The sequence below is a fragment of the Tachypleus tridentatus genome, chromosome 6 (assembly GCF_004210375.1).
Source record: "Tachypleus tridentatus isolate NWPU-2018 chromosome 6, ASM421037v1, whole genome shotgun sequence".
In the NCBI taxonomy this organism is placed as follows: domain Eukaryota; kingdom Metazoa; phylum Arthropoda; class Merostomata; order Xiphosura; family Limulidae; genus Tachypleus; species Tachypleus tridentatus.
The window spans coordinates 85,320,347-85,335,788 of NC_134830.1; the positions used below are offsets into that span (position 1 = coordinate 85,320,347).

The 15,442-nt window shown below is 32.7% G+C and overlaps 1 protein-coding gene across 19 annotated transcripts in view; it reads right to left on the minus strand.

The window, feature by feature from the left end:
* LOC143252947 (uncharacterized) overlaps nt 1-15,442 on the minus strand; it is a 229,411-nt gene that overhangs the window by 33,737 nt on the left and 180,232 nt on the right. For 17 of the 19 annotated variants that reach the window (XM_076505869.1, XM_076505868.1, XM_076505867.1 and 14 more), the window contains 2 exons: nt 7,791-7,901; nt 279-2,234 (listed from right to left, as the gene is read on the minus strand). In XM_076505869.1, the coding sequence (XP_076361984.1) occupies nt 279-2,234; nt 7,791-7,901 (2,067 nt within the window). The remainder of the gene's footprint in view (nt 1-278; nt 2,235-7,790; nt 7,902-15,442) is intronic. The other 2 variants (XM_076505872.1, XM_076505871.1) reach the window with 1 other exon arrangement.

A 15,442-nucleotide genomic window follows, 5' to 3' on the forward strand; every position in this document is an offset into this window, starting at 1 on the left:
ATGCATGCATGAATCACTTGAACCATGCAAACAAAAGGATATGCAGGGGGTAAAAGCTTGTGTCAAATAATGGGCAGCACTGAATGAGAACAGCTATGCATGTAAATAAAAGATTAGATATCTTTTTGAAAGTATAAAGAAAAACATTACTAAACCTGTCCCTAGACTCTTTAGCTTATAAAACTGCAAACTATTTAATTTCAAGGAAAATTATATCTCTATATCAAACTAACACATCTAGAAACTACAATTAAACCTTTCTATTAATGATTTCTTACCAAATGCTTGAGAAGTTAGTGAAACTGATGGTGATTTCTGGTTAGAGAAAACACTTTGTTTGTCATCTATTTCAATAACACTTTCCTTCTTAAGGTCTTTTATAATTTCTCTGTATGTCTTTGATTCTGTTTTATCCTTCTGAACAAACTGTTCGGGTAACCTTGACAAGTCAGTACTTGTAACACTTAAACTAGCATCTGATATTATTTGTTTATCCAATCTCTCTTTTTCTGTGGGGCTTTGGGAGTCAATTTCAAAAGAATCAGCTTCTTTTTTTACTGATTCATTACTATCTTCAACCTCTTTCCATAATTCATCTTCTTCAGATGTCTTCTCTGAGTCACAAGTGGTACCAATTTCAACAACTAGACTCTCTTTAGAGACTTCAGAGAGCATTGATGTAGCCTGTTGTTCAACATCTTTCAGTGAAGTTTGTTCTAATTCTTTCTCCAACATCTCTCTCTCTTCTTCTTCGGAATTGAATGAAACATTCTTTTGAGCTTGTTCAATTTCTTTTTTCATACTGATAGTCTCATACTTCTCAGTGCTAAATTGCTCTCCTTGAATGAAACTTTCAGTAGAGCTTTCTGAAGTCAAAGAACATGCTTGTTTTGTATATTCTAGTTTTGTTGTCTCTAGTTCCTTTGACAAGTGATCCTCAGCTAATGTACTTCTGGGTTCTTCCAGACAATACATGAAATCTTTTTCTATCTGTTCTGTAGTATTTGAAATTGAAATTGGAAATTCTTTTTCAAAACTAACTTGAATGTCTTCAAATTTTTGTATTAGTTCAGTATCTTGCATCTCCTCTTCTCTTTGTAATTCTTGATACTCCAAGTTACGTTCACTGAGAAATCTTTCTTGTTCCAAAACAGTTTGTTCAGTTTTCCTCATGTCTAATGACTCCTCTTCCTTCACAGTTTTGCTTACTTCTAACTTCAGCTTACATTCTTCGGTCTCAGATAATTTCAGCTCTTCAAACTTTGTTTTAGTCAAAGTCTCATTCTTTTCAGAAATATCACCTTCCTCAGAATGTGAAGAAATTAGGTACTTGTTATCAATAACAGTTGTGTTGATATCAGATAAAATCTTTTTGTCTACCCTATCCTGCTGCATTTCTAATTGTTTCAAGTCCCAGTCAATCAAAAGTTGTTCATGATCAATAATACTTTGTTTAGGTTTCACTAAAACTTTCTCATCAAGGCTGGTTTGGCTAATTTCTTGCACAGACTTCTCTTCAAATGTCTCCTGTAACCCTTCTTTTACAATGACATCAGAAAGAGGGGATAACTCGTCAGAGATAGCTGACATTTCCAATGCAAAACCATTATGGTTTTTAATCAATTCTTGTTGAATGTTTTCTTCTACTTCACATAACTTCTGCATTCTTTGTTCTTTTGGTGCAAGCTCAGATATATTTTCTTTCCTACGCATTTCATTTCCCACATTACTAACAATTTCAGGAAACATTTCACTAAATTCTGATGCAGGGACTGCTGTATCTTTTATAACAGTTTCAGTGAAATCTGTTTTATGCTTTCTTTCATTCTCAGGAATGTCTTTGGGCATTCCCTTTGTAGATGTTTCAGTAGGAATGTTTCCTTTTGGAAAGCCACTTTGGTCAGATTCTCCAATGCTTGTTTTGAAAAAATGTAGTCGTTCCTTAAAACTTTTATGCTCTTCAATAATTTCACTTTTCTGAGGGTAATGTTCAATCTCCATTTGGATTTTCTGGATGTCATAATCTTTAGATTTCTGTATATCTGAATCAACACCATCATGAAATGTAAAATCTAGGGAAGGATCTATCTTTTTTGCCTGAGAGTCATATGTCTCACTTAATTTTTGGAAAAAGTCTCTTTTTTCTGTAAAGCTGAGACCTCTTTCTTCGTGTTTCAGTTCTTGATTGATCTTGGAAACAACTGATGAAGATGAAGAGACAGTTGTGTCACCACCTGATGTCAAGGAGGGAAGGTGGCAAATCTCAGCTGTGGATTGATTTCTTTTGTACATAAATCTTCAGTGCTTGCTTAAAGAAATACTATTCATGCTGGAACAGAACTTCCTTGAAAAAAGCATTCACATGCATACAGCACACAGGTACAAAGAAAGCAACTAAATGGAGATCTAAAGTTAACAATTTCCTAAAATACTTACTTCCACTGACACTATAACTGTTTCTCGATTTCCAGAAGTTCCACTCTTCGTCAATCTAAACACTAAAAATGCTTGCCCCCAGTGTTTTATATCTGACTTGAATACCTTAGGAAAATTTTAATTTGCAAGTTTCTCCACCAACTTCAATGTGCCCTCTATCTATGTACAGTATTCAAGTCCCTCCATCTGATAATGTAAACAAGTTTTGAGTGGGAAGTAGGGTGGGAGAATGTCCGTAACTGGTTTTCCATAACAAGATAACACCATATGGTAAGTGCCTAGATGGTCTTATGGAACACACAATTTCAACAGAACATATTGTAACCTGTAGTAATTATAGTGAAAGTGGTTGCTAATATGGAATTGAGAAGAGAAAGCATACCTGCCTGAGCAACACTTGCCACAGAGTGAGATCCGGTGAAAAATAAAGGGACTCTGGAAATCAGAGTATACAAGCACGAAAAATACTCACCTCTGATTAAAGTAACAGATATGGTCAAAATAGCTACAGGGGACAGTTGAAAACCTTGGAAGAAGAAACTGACCAATCATGTAAGTAATGAAATAGGAATGTATTAGTAGTCCACATACCAGCCTGCAAAGTATTAACCAGACAGCAACTTAGTTGGACTACTAATGACATAGAGATATGATGAATCTTGCGAGATGTGACATGCAAAGGATTCCTCTCCTGTAATGATTATCCATTACAAGCCATGTGAATCAATTTAAGCAGCCACCTTTAAAGGATAATGGGAGATAAGTCACAGAAACTAGAAGAATCCAAATGGATCAATAACTGGTTCTTAATAACTTGAAATGAGTTAGTACAAGTCACATAACAATTCAGGGTACTGACAGGACATAACAAATTATCAGGATCAGAGCAATCATAAAGGTGAGAAATGGCTGACAAATGGATTGGTGAGAAGGATCTTTCCTCTTCCCTGGCTGCTAGTCTTGGAAAGAAAAGAAGGATAAATGTGAAATGATAGAGTCCTATGCACTTGGATTGCAAACAACTCTGATCAATGAAATCCACAAGCTAACAACAATAAAACATACAATTTAAGAGAGAGTTAAAAAAAGAATGTGAAACAAAGGGCTCAAACACAGGTTGATTCAACTTGTGTAAAACAGCTGTATGATTTCAATGTTGTAATTGAAAAGGTTATTTAAGCTGAAGAATACAAATTATTTTAGCAGACCTAACAGAACTGGAGATAAAAAAAAATCATCCAATATTTAGAATACCTAAAAATAATGGATAAAGATGCCTTAGGTAAATCCACTGTAGATGAAGAAAGCCCCTTCTCAACTACTCAAGTAAGAAAATGGGATATGATAGATACTTTTGAATGAAGAGGGTTTAACTTCCACTAAATACACCACTAATGAAGATTATTCCATTTCCATTGATAAATAACTGTGGTCAGAATATGGAAATATTTAGTTAAGTACAGAGAAACTTTAAAATTTAACACCTTATGCTGGGCAAAGGGCCATATAACTTACAAACATCTGGTTTGAGAATATCCAATTACAGCTGTCTCAACAGAGACTTCCAATATGGAAGAGGTAGACACTTCTATAGATACTGAAGAAGCAGAAACCGTGCTTGAGCTGATCAATACAGTGCAAGCAAGAGAACTTGAGGAACTATAGTCAGAACCCAGGGCAATAGCCAAATTGGAGGGAAAGGCATAAAAATGTAAGCCTATCTAATCATGACTGAACACATCTACTACCAATGTTTGAGGACAAGGAATTAAAGACCAGAACAATTGCAACTAAAAATTCCAATGAGTGGCAAAGGCATGAGTTGTTGGAGACCTGAATAAAGAGAAAATCCATTGAAAAAACTTGTGATGTAGCATCCCTTTTGTCAGGAGAATCCAGTTGGTCTGAGAGTGATCTGCAATTAAATTCATCATCCTCAAACACAACATGATAAAAAGATTGATATGATAGGAATAAGCCCAGCACAGAAGATCCAAGGTATGAAAAACAAGGGTCTTGAGAATGTGTGCCTCCTTGATGAGAAATACGAGATACCACCGTAAAAATATCAGAATGGATTGTGACAGTTTTTCCCTTGAAAAGAGACAGATTTTAAAATATTGTCCAATGCACTGCAAGAAGTTTGAGAAGATTGATGGTAGACTTGTCTTTTGTCCAAATACCCTAGAGCTCCTGATCTTGAAAATAAGCTCCCCATCTCTGAAGAGATACATTTGTAAACAGAAAAAGGTAGTGAAATGGGTACCCAAATAGTAGTGTTGCTCTGATACAACCACCATTCACAGTGTATGATGCTGCTCCTGAGTAATGAGAAAGGATGATCCAAGAAATCAGAATGCAAGGTCCATTGGCTGTACACTTACCACTGAAAGGACCTCACATGGATTTGTCCCATAGAAATGAGAGTTTCAAAGGATGCCCATATTCCCAAGAAAAAGATAGAAAGAACCACTTGTGCAGTAGGAGAGGAAAATAGAAATAAAAGCTTGATAGCTCTCTCCATGGCTTGAAGTCTGAGAGGGGTTGGTTGAGCACACATTAAGTGAATATTGACAAAACACATCCTAATGGATGAGATATTGCATTAGTGACAAGACAGATTTTTACAATCTGATAAAAAAAGTCCATTTCTGTGGTTTCAAAAAGGAGAACCTGACAGCATTGTTCTGTTAATTGATAGTATGGAGCCAGAAAGAGTCAATCATCCATATAATGATATATGCACAGACAAAAGGAATGCAAGTAATGAGAAAAAAAAAACTCAACTCTGCAGAAGACACAAGGTGCTCATTCAAGTCCAAAAAAGAATGAGATTGATTCCTTCTAGTGTCTTTTTGAATAACAATTCTCTTGTGACTGGGAACTGAAGCTATACTGACTATGTATCTTTTGGAGGTGAAAAAGTAAGAGGATGAGCACACAATAGTAGAATTGATGTAAACTGAATGGCTGACTTTGAAGCCAGAACCTGAAGTACCCACTGATCCCTTGTAAAATATTTCCAAACATCTAGGAAGTGACATAATCATGCTCCCACTGCTTCCCTGTCCCCAGGATAGTCACCAATGGCAATAGTATTGATCTGCCCAGGCTAAAGATCCTTGATAATACAAATGGACCCTATATTATGAGAACCAATAGAGCTGGGAACTGGAGGAGAGAGGTTGGAAAACACTGTGGGCCAAGATTTCTAAATTAGAACCAGAAAGATGAAATGTCAAGGATGGTAAAGATTAATGTAAATGGGTAGTAACAATTCAGAATTCTAAGGTCTCTGTAATTCTAGCAAATAACATGGGAAGGAGAAAAGAAGCTTCCCATAACTTACTGAAAGTAGAAGATGGTAAAAAAAAAAAGTCTACCCAATAAATTCCAACAACAGATCAGCCAGGAAACCAAAGGAAGAATGGAAAAAGAAAATCTGACTAAGATGGAAATCAACAAAATCCCCAAGTTGCTGAGGGGAACATTGATAAGCTTCAGGCAAAAGTTGGATTGAAGATAAATTACCTCAGGACAGTCATGAGTGTAAGGCAAATGTGAGAAAACTGTGATCTGTTTAAAGTGAGCAAAGTTTCCAATCTATACTCCCACAAATCCAAAACTTGGCCCATCCATTGAGAATCTAAATAGGTCTCCTCCTGGCAGTAATAAGCCAAAGTATTGTGATCCAATAAACGTGGGGGACAAAGTATAGCTATCTCATCACATAAATAAGAAGAAAATGTCTCAGTATGAGCAGCAATATCAGGAGGAGGAGGGAAAACCAAGTAGTCACTTGCCATCCTTTCTGCTTACAAGGAATGAGTAGAGCCAAAAGCAACAGGAGAGATCCCTAAAACCTAACAAAGCTAAGTAGCTAACTGAAGAAAAGGGGCTGGAGATGGCTACTTAAAATGATTCCCTATTGAGGCCGACCTAATAAAAAAAGGGGCTTGGAAAGGTAAGCTACATTTTCACTAATTGTTCCCGAGTCATTTGCAAAAGCCATCTCAAATCCCCCTGAAGAGACACCTTCAGTCCACAGATCATACCACAGATAGTCTTAACTGAGTGTAACCCCTACCTCAGCTGTTGACAAACCTCTCCAGTAGAAACATTAACTCAAAAATTTGTATCTGTTGGTAAATGTTTGGTGTTCTTGTTGTCATTAAATAATGTATAACAATAAATATAACTGTATAAATGTTGTGTTCAAATTCACAATATAAAAAGTAAATAATCACAACACCCCTATTGATAGAAACTCGTGCCACATTGTTTTTTTCGTGAAAGGGAGATTATATTATTGAGATAGTACCTACATAGAGGATGCATTAAAGTTAGCAGAGAAAAATGCAAATTACAATTTGCAATAAGCATTTGAGCAAGGTATTAAAGAATGGGAGAAAATGTTCTCAATGTTTAGATGGGCAATGAGTGGAAACCAGGGAGATTGAGAAATACCAATAGTGTCAGTGTTTTGTATGGTTTGGAAATTTTTTTTACACTCAAGAATTATTGAAAAAATTAAAAGATATTAACAAGAAAAGTAGTTCATAATTTAATTACAGAAACATTACATGTGGTAATTATCAGAATACTCTTACTACTTAAAACCAAAACCACTAGCATGCCATAAAAAGCCATACATGTTTGTAAGGAATGATAAACATATTTAATAAAATGTAAAGTGGCTTTTCTTTCTTAACAGATTTTCTGACACTTAAATAAACATTTTATTCTGTTTTTTATTGTTACAACTACTAAAATAAACTCAGTAAAGAGAGATAATACAAACTATTGAGCTGTAAGAACAATGTCAAATCAGAGTATTCTAATTCTAACAATGTAATCAGTTATTTGTAGGTCTTCAAAACAAAATAATGTGTTTTGAGAACTGAACTTAAAATCGTGGTCTAAATAAAATCAAATTGGGTGAAATGATAGTATTTTTTACTGTTATGATAAATTGAATTTTGAATGTTTGGATTTTCCCCAGAAATTTATATGTTCTTATCAAGAACTTACATAACATTGTTTATACGTCACTAAATTACAATATAGTAAACATTTAAAGAAATAAATGTACAGTTCACATATAATTTTCATGCTGTGTAGGCATCATCAACAAAACAACAGATTATACTTTTTTTTAATCTAAAACTTATCCAAATTCATGCCACCTCACTCTTGACTGACCAGCCATGAACTAAAGGAAACAAAAATAACAATTTAGCAAAATAAAAGAATATTATGTTAATAAAAGTGCTTTGTAAAGGTGCAACTCTATAATAGAATATATACAAAAACTACGAAATAAATTACAAGTTATAAACACTGTTTTAGCTCACTTTCAGTTCCTGGATGACTTTCTGATTGACCATCTTTGACAGTGAATGTGCTTTGTTTTTCCTTCTGAATAGTATGTTGAACAGCTCCTGATTCATCTTTTTCTGCCCATGCTATTAAAACCATTCAGATATTATTATGAGGTCTTAAAACAACTGAAAGCAAGTTATCAAACAATAATTGGAAAACACGAATATTTCTACTATTTTTTAAAATCTTGATGTGACACTGTTTATATGATATTTGCAATAATAAATAATCTAAAATGTTTTATAAGCCTATAGTTATGTTATTCTCAATATCGACTATACAATTTTACTTTCTCAAATACAATTTACTTACCACAGAAGTATTTACATAATAAAAAAAAACTACACATTAATATTTATTTGGCCCACATTTCAAACAAGTGTTTCTTGTGGCTTTTATAGACATAATTACACAACAATTCACAGAAGGAATACAGAGGCTATGTGTACAACAAGCATGAAGTACACAATTCAATAATGTAAAAATATCACACCTAAAATTTTAAATGTTTACTCACATTAAAAATTACTTATGAATTTCATACACCTGTCCAACTGTTACTAAAGTATTATGTACATTTTGGTAAGAAAGATGACACAGTCAGAGAAAAAGAGCGAAAATTTTTTGAATTAAATAAAATTTAGCCAATGTTTCACATATACTACTAGAACAACAATGTTGCACTATAGTATACAAATGCTAGATATATATATATATATATATTACTTTTCTGTATTATCTACTCCATCGCTATAAAGTTCTTAAAGCTTTCTAAGTCCTAATTTTCGGAGTTGATGTTCGGTGCAAAAATTCCACCTATTACTGAACTACTACTTTCTGTAACTTGACTAGTTAATAAAATTTGCATTTCCAGAATACATTAAAACTTACATGGAGTAGAAATACTTCCACACACTTCCCATTTTCTTTTAATTTGTTAACTTCAGAAATAAAGCAGTTTTGGCAGCCTCTGATAGAAATTTATTCTAACTTTTAACAAATATGGTCTGTCTATAATCTGAAAGAGCCAGAACTCACTGTAAAAGTCTATTCGTTGTATTGCCCTATTTCCAATAATAATTGTGTGCATTTTAGTTTAATTTCATGTTAATTTAAAGTTCATTCCATTTAATTTTGTCTTCTCAGCCTATAAGTAATACAACTGTATGTGTAGTGTGAAATAAACAGTATTTTATTTCATTCCTCAAACTAGTTTATTCCTTCTCATCTGCATTCCTTCTCAAATTAATCATTTCATTACAGTTTGGGTGGAATCTACCCAGCTCATAACTACAAAAACACCCATTAAAGTAATCATACTATGATTCTTAATAATGTAAGCATATGCTTACAAGATTTTGCAGATTACTAGTGAATATTACAAGGATTTTGTACACAAAATATCAGTTTCTGATTTACGTATTAAGATATTTTTAATTAAACATCTTCTTGTAATTTTTTTTCTTTTATAATGTTGACTATCCAAAATGCAGAGTAATTTTCACTTTAAGGTTAAAAAATACTTTTGTGCAGCAGAAAATTTTCTAATTTAACATGTGAAATCTTTATAAATTCTAGATAATTATCCAATGTTTTTTAAAGAAAAGATTATATTTTATCATATTCTAAATGTTGAATTGCAATCTCTGTATATGTTTGATACTTTTGACTGACTTTGTAATCACTATAAAAAAGCAAAAAATAAATATAAATTATGCTTTTTTCATTCCAGAATGACTGAGTTGCAACAGGAAAACACAAATTTTTAGTCTACATAGCTTAAATGTCATAGCATTATATATTTATATGTATTTACTGTTTTCATTACACTGACCTTCCAGTCATGCCTGGCTAACAGTACAGAACTTGCACTGATGTGACACGTGCACTCATGTTGCAGTATCCAATAAAACTGACTTTTAGTCTTTACAAAGTGATTTATTATACATTGTATATGTATATAGATTATTTATATTTATGAATAATTTCTTAAACGTTTTTCTTAAAACACAGAACATAAAATATAATAATATAGCAAACAATTATATCTTCTAGCTATAATGACCTTTGTACTCTTTTGCTGATTGCTGTCACTGCTAAGCCTTTTAAATTTTCACACATGGAGGATATGAAACAAAATATTTTTTTTTGTTTTTTTATGTGCATTTGAAATAACAAAAAATCATAAATATTTACATCAATACCAAAGAATTACACTACAATTTATCAAGCTTAGTAACTAAGCTGTATTTGAGTCTAAATAAATATGAGATTTTGGGAAGACTAAAAACTCAACCTATCTTCTTGAAGTCTTGTTTCAAAGAAAAAAAATAACAATTTCTCATTTAAAAATGACTGAGAAAGTCACTAGGCAAACATTCTGAGCTCTCATCTGGTTATCTACATGTCATAGACAGAAGTAACTGTATATTAAGGAGCATTTCTAAAAATGGAAAGAGGTGAGAGTGGCCACTATATATGTTTCAAAACATGAACAATACTTCAGGAAATAGAAAAGAAAGAAGGACATTTTTTTTTTAATACTCTAGCTTGTCAACATCAGTACTTTGACATCACAAACATCTAATTTTAAAAGTGTGCTGCTTTCAATATATCACGTGAATCACTAAAATGTATATTTAGGTGTGTTTTATTTTAATATTTATGTTTAAATGGAAAGAGTAACTAATGTATAATATTAAAATTGGATTTAAAATCTATGTTTTGATATCCAATTCATAACATAGTAATTTAAAAAGTTTGAATACAAGTCAACAAATGCAATGACATGGCCTTTGACCAATGACCATATGAAGATTAATCTTGGTAGGGCTAACATTCCATCCACCAATACCTTAGAATCTCCTGTTATAAGCAGATAGTTTACCTCTGTACCATTATTTATTTAAATCAAAAATACCACAGTATGAACCTACTAGGAAATTTTGCTGCTTAGATCAAAATTTTAAACAAGAGTACAAAGTGAGAGACACAGAGAATCTTTGTAATTTGTGTGGCTGCAGGTTTTCCCTGGCCAGCATAAAATCAGCTCAAGAAAGGGGATTTTGATGTTTGCACTGCACAATTTAAAAACAGGCTACGTTATACAGTAGTTTTCAAACATAATAAAGAAGCTTTTCTTTTATGCTCTGTGACAAAAGGTACAGTGTTTATCTTAACAAAAGAACTTTTTTTTCTTTTTGGTCACATATGTATAGGCATGACAAAAATAAAGTAATAAAGTAAATTGCCATATCCCCTTGTTGTTGTGAGAATCTCTTCTTTATTCTAATTTCACATACTGAAATTATGTGGTACTATTCAAACTTTTATTTTCAAAATGTGTACAAAAAACAAATAATTTTATATTATTCATCACTTAATACTAATGATGCAGTTATTGAAAAGGTAATGAAATAATCTTTATTCAATACTTACTTTGTATTAGTTTACTACACACAGAGCAGGGTAAGCATATATTGCATATAAAGGGTTAGAAAAAAAAACAATGCTAGAAATTTTGCTAATAGTTTAATATTTTCTAGGAATGCTAAAGTGGAGGAGACCAGTCTGTCCACTAAACCATGCTTTGGTGGTGGGGGAGTGGGGGTGACTTTGATCAGTAAAAAAAGTAAACTTTCAGTACCTGTTGCTGATGGTACATCATCGTTCAGGAACTCCAAGTTCTGCTCAAAATTCTCCGGCTGAAGCTTAATTTCTACCTCTTCATTTCTTTTATTTATGCAGACATTGAGTTCTGGATCTACATTATTTATTACATTTCCATTATAAGGCACAATACATACACAAGCACTATTTTCTTTTTCACGAATGTATGCTCTGGAAAGAATTTCAGAATGTTGTATTGAAATATCAACTGATGACCTAAAGTCATTTTTATTTTTTCTTCTACTTTTTGTTTTCTGAATACATTTCTCATAGTTTTTACCTATTTTTTGAATTTTCAATTGTTCAGCAATTTCACTTGATTCTGGCTCTTTGTGTAAAGATTCTGACTGCTGTGAATTGCTTCTAGACCTAGAGTCACTAATATCTGAAAAAAACATATCTTCTGTGTAAGTATGCAGGTCTACATCTGAAATGGGTACTTTCAAATAATTTCGATGGGGTGTGCTAGTCTCACTTCCTAAGCTAGATACAGCTGAATTATCACTATATTTAACCTTCAGATTTGAGTCTAAATGACAACTGCTGTTTTCAAAATAATAAACAGGTATCTCGCAATCTGAAAAAAACATGTCTTCAGATTCTGTTATGGCATCTGAAAGATCAGTAATTGAATATAAACACTCCTTTGACAGCCTTTCTTCATCAATACTTTGGGGAAAGACACATTTCCGTTTCTCTTCAGTAGTAAAATACGGGTTTTGTTCAAAGTGAAGTACTGTGGATCTATGGTAGTTTCTCATTATATCTTTTTCTTCCTCTGATGCAATTATATCTTCAGAATCAGTACCTACACTTGTTACCCTAGAAAAAGGTTGATTTTCATCCTCATCTTCTAACAACACACTTGAATATTTTCTTGAGTCTTGTAACTCTTTCAAGGACAGCTCTACAGAAGTTACATCCCTGTCTATATTAATAGAGTTTTTTGAATAATTGTCATTCAGTATTAAAAATGCATCATGAGTAGATGGTCTTCTTAACCATCTGTATGATGGCTGAGTTTTCTTATCCAGGTCCTCTTCATTTCCACTTAATTCCTCAACTTCAGTAATTGATTCTTGTAACATATCATACAGTGACAAAAAAGCATCAGAAGCAGATGGTTTTCTTAACCATCTATATGATGGCTGAGTTTTTTTATCCAGTTCTTCTTCATTTCCACTCAGCTCCTCAACATCAGTAACTGGTTCTTGTAACATATCATTAAGTCTTAAACATGCATCAGGAGCAAATGGTTTTTGTAACCATCTATATGATGTATGAGGTTTCTTATCCACTTCTTCCTTGATTCCACTTAATTTCTCAACTTCAGCAATTGGTTCTTGTAAAACATCATACAGTGACAAAAAAACATCAGGATAAAGTGGTTTTCTTAGTTGTCTATACACTGTTTGAGGTTTCTTAACTGCTGTTTCCTCATCTCCCCTTAATTCCTCAACATCAGTAATTTGTTCTTGTAACATATAATTCGGTATTAAAAATTCATCAGAAGCAGATGATTTTCGTAACCACCTATAGGATGCCTGAGGTTTCTTATCCAGTTCTTCATTTCCACTTAATTCCGTACCATTAACTGGTTCTTGTAACATATCATTCAGTGTTAAAAAGACATCAGAAGCAACTGGTTTTCTTAATCGTCTACATGATGTATGAGGTTTCTCATCCAGTTCTTTTTCATTTCCACTTAACTCCTCAACATCAGTAACTGGTTCTTGTGACATATCATTCAGTGTTAAAAATGCATCAGAAGCAGATTGTTTTCTTAACAATCTGTATGATGTTTGAAATTTCTCATCTAGTTCTTCTTCATATCTGCTTAACTTCTCAACATGAATAATTTGTTCTTGTAACATATCATTCAATTTTAAAATAGCATCAGGACCAAATGGCTTTCTTAACTGTCTATATGATGTATGAGGTTTCTCATCAAGTTGTACCTCATTTCCACTTAACTCCTCAATATCAGTAGTTTGCTCTTGGAATATATCATTGAATGGTAAAAATGCATCAGGAACAAATGATTTTTTATAACTGGTTTCTTCCTTTTTATCATCATCTTCACTTAAATCCTCCACATCTGTTACAGGTTCCTTAAAATGTCACTTAATAACAAAGAATGATAAGATGCAGATAGATTTTGTATTTGAGTATATGCTTTCTGAGGATTGCCCTTCATATTGTTTTTGTCATTTCTTAATTTTTTATCTTTATACAAAAATTTATCATCAGTTGTTTGTTCCATACCCACTTGTTGTTTACTTCGTAAAGACAGTGGTGCTAAAGTACAACTTCTCACATTTCTAGGTGATTTTTCTATGACATTTGCAGTCTTGTCTTTCATTTTGCTAAGAATAACTACATTTAAATGATGAACTGAAGATAATTTCTTGGATTTCACATTACATTTCTGTTGATTATGGTTAATACTCATGCTACTATCTCTGTGTATTCTGTCATCTTCACTCAATTCTTCTATGTCAGTGGTTACTTCATATGAAAGTCTCCTCAAAGGCAAAAATGCTACTGAAAATAGTGGTCTTTGCAATTCATTGAAAAGCCTACAATCTTTAGTGTTAATCACATGCTCTTGTTCCACATCACTTAGTTCTTCAGTGTCTGTTGTAGATTCTTTTTCTATAACAGGAAGTGTCAATCTGCGATGATAACCTACATCATCAACCTCATCATTGTGTCTTTTGCCAAAAAAAAATGTCACATCTGATTGACATTTACTCGAACTTTTAACTCTGGTATTTTCAAAGATCTTAATAAATTCACTATCAACATTAACTGCTCCAATATCTTGATTATTAAATTTCTCATTCACAAGTTCTTCAACTTCATCTCCTAAAGATGAAATGTCTTCTGTCTCAGTATTAACCTGATGATCTTTTCCTTTAATTCTTGTTTTTGCTCTAAGTTCATCCTTACTTTTAACTAGATCAACAAAACATTCTTCTATTCTCCAAAGATTTTCACACACTGAAATATGTGATTTACATTCAGACTTATCTAATTGGTGCTTATGCTCTTCAGAAACTATCATGTCTCCCACATGTGTTTCTCTAACGTTATCAAATGGTAGAATCATTTCTTCAGAGTTTACTAAAGTCTTAAAATTACTTTCATTTACTATTTCATCAGTTTCTGAAGTTTGTCCTAGAGAGAAACATATTTCTGGTACGGATGTGATATATGGAATTTGTGGTCTTCTTTGCAAAGAGCTAAATAATTTTGTTTTTATTTCATTTGTAGCAAGTTGGCTTAAATTCACATCAGAATTATCCTTTACACATTCAACATGTAGCTCCCCATATTTCTTTGTTAAATCACTAACTTCTATATCTAATTCAATAGGTGAATTGTTATCTTCAGTATATTCTGCATCTTCTTCCCCTGAGCAAACAATCTCTTCATAATCTGTTAAGCTATTCACATCATGTTCAGGTAATAAGATTGCACTTTCCATACAATGACTTAGCATTATGTTTTGTTGTTTCATAATTTGTGTGAATTCTGCTTTATCTTTAACATTAGTCACCTGTTCTACAGAACAATTTTTAACACTAGAAGTTCCTTCTGAAAAGTATTCAATACCTTGTTCTTCTTCTGCTGCTGAAGATTCAAACTCAGTTAATAACTGATCAGCACTGCCATCAAGATTTATGTTTACACTTAGACCAGACTGCTGTATGTTTTGTTCAACATGACTAGCACCACTATTAGTTACAGATGATCTTTCAATTTGTTGTAAAGGTTTGTAAGAAAACTCTGAACTTTTTGAACCAAAAATAGGCATTTTACTATAAATACTTCTCTTATTTTCAGACATACTCTTAACTGTGAAACATCTATATCTTTGAACTTACTTGCAATAAAACAGTTAAAACATTTTGGACGTATTCTTTAACAGGTTCTTTTTCTTCTTTTGATA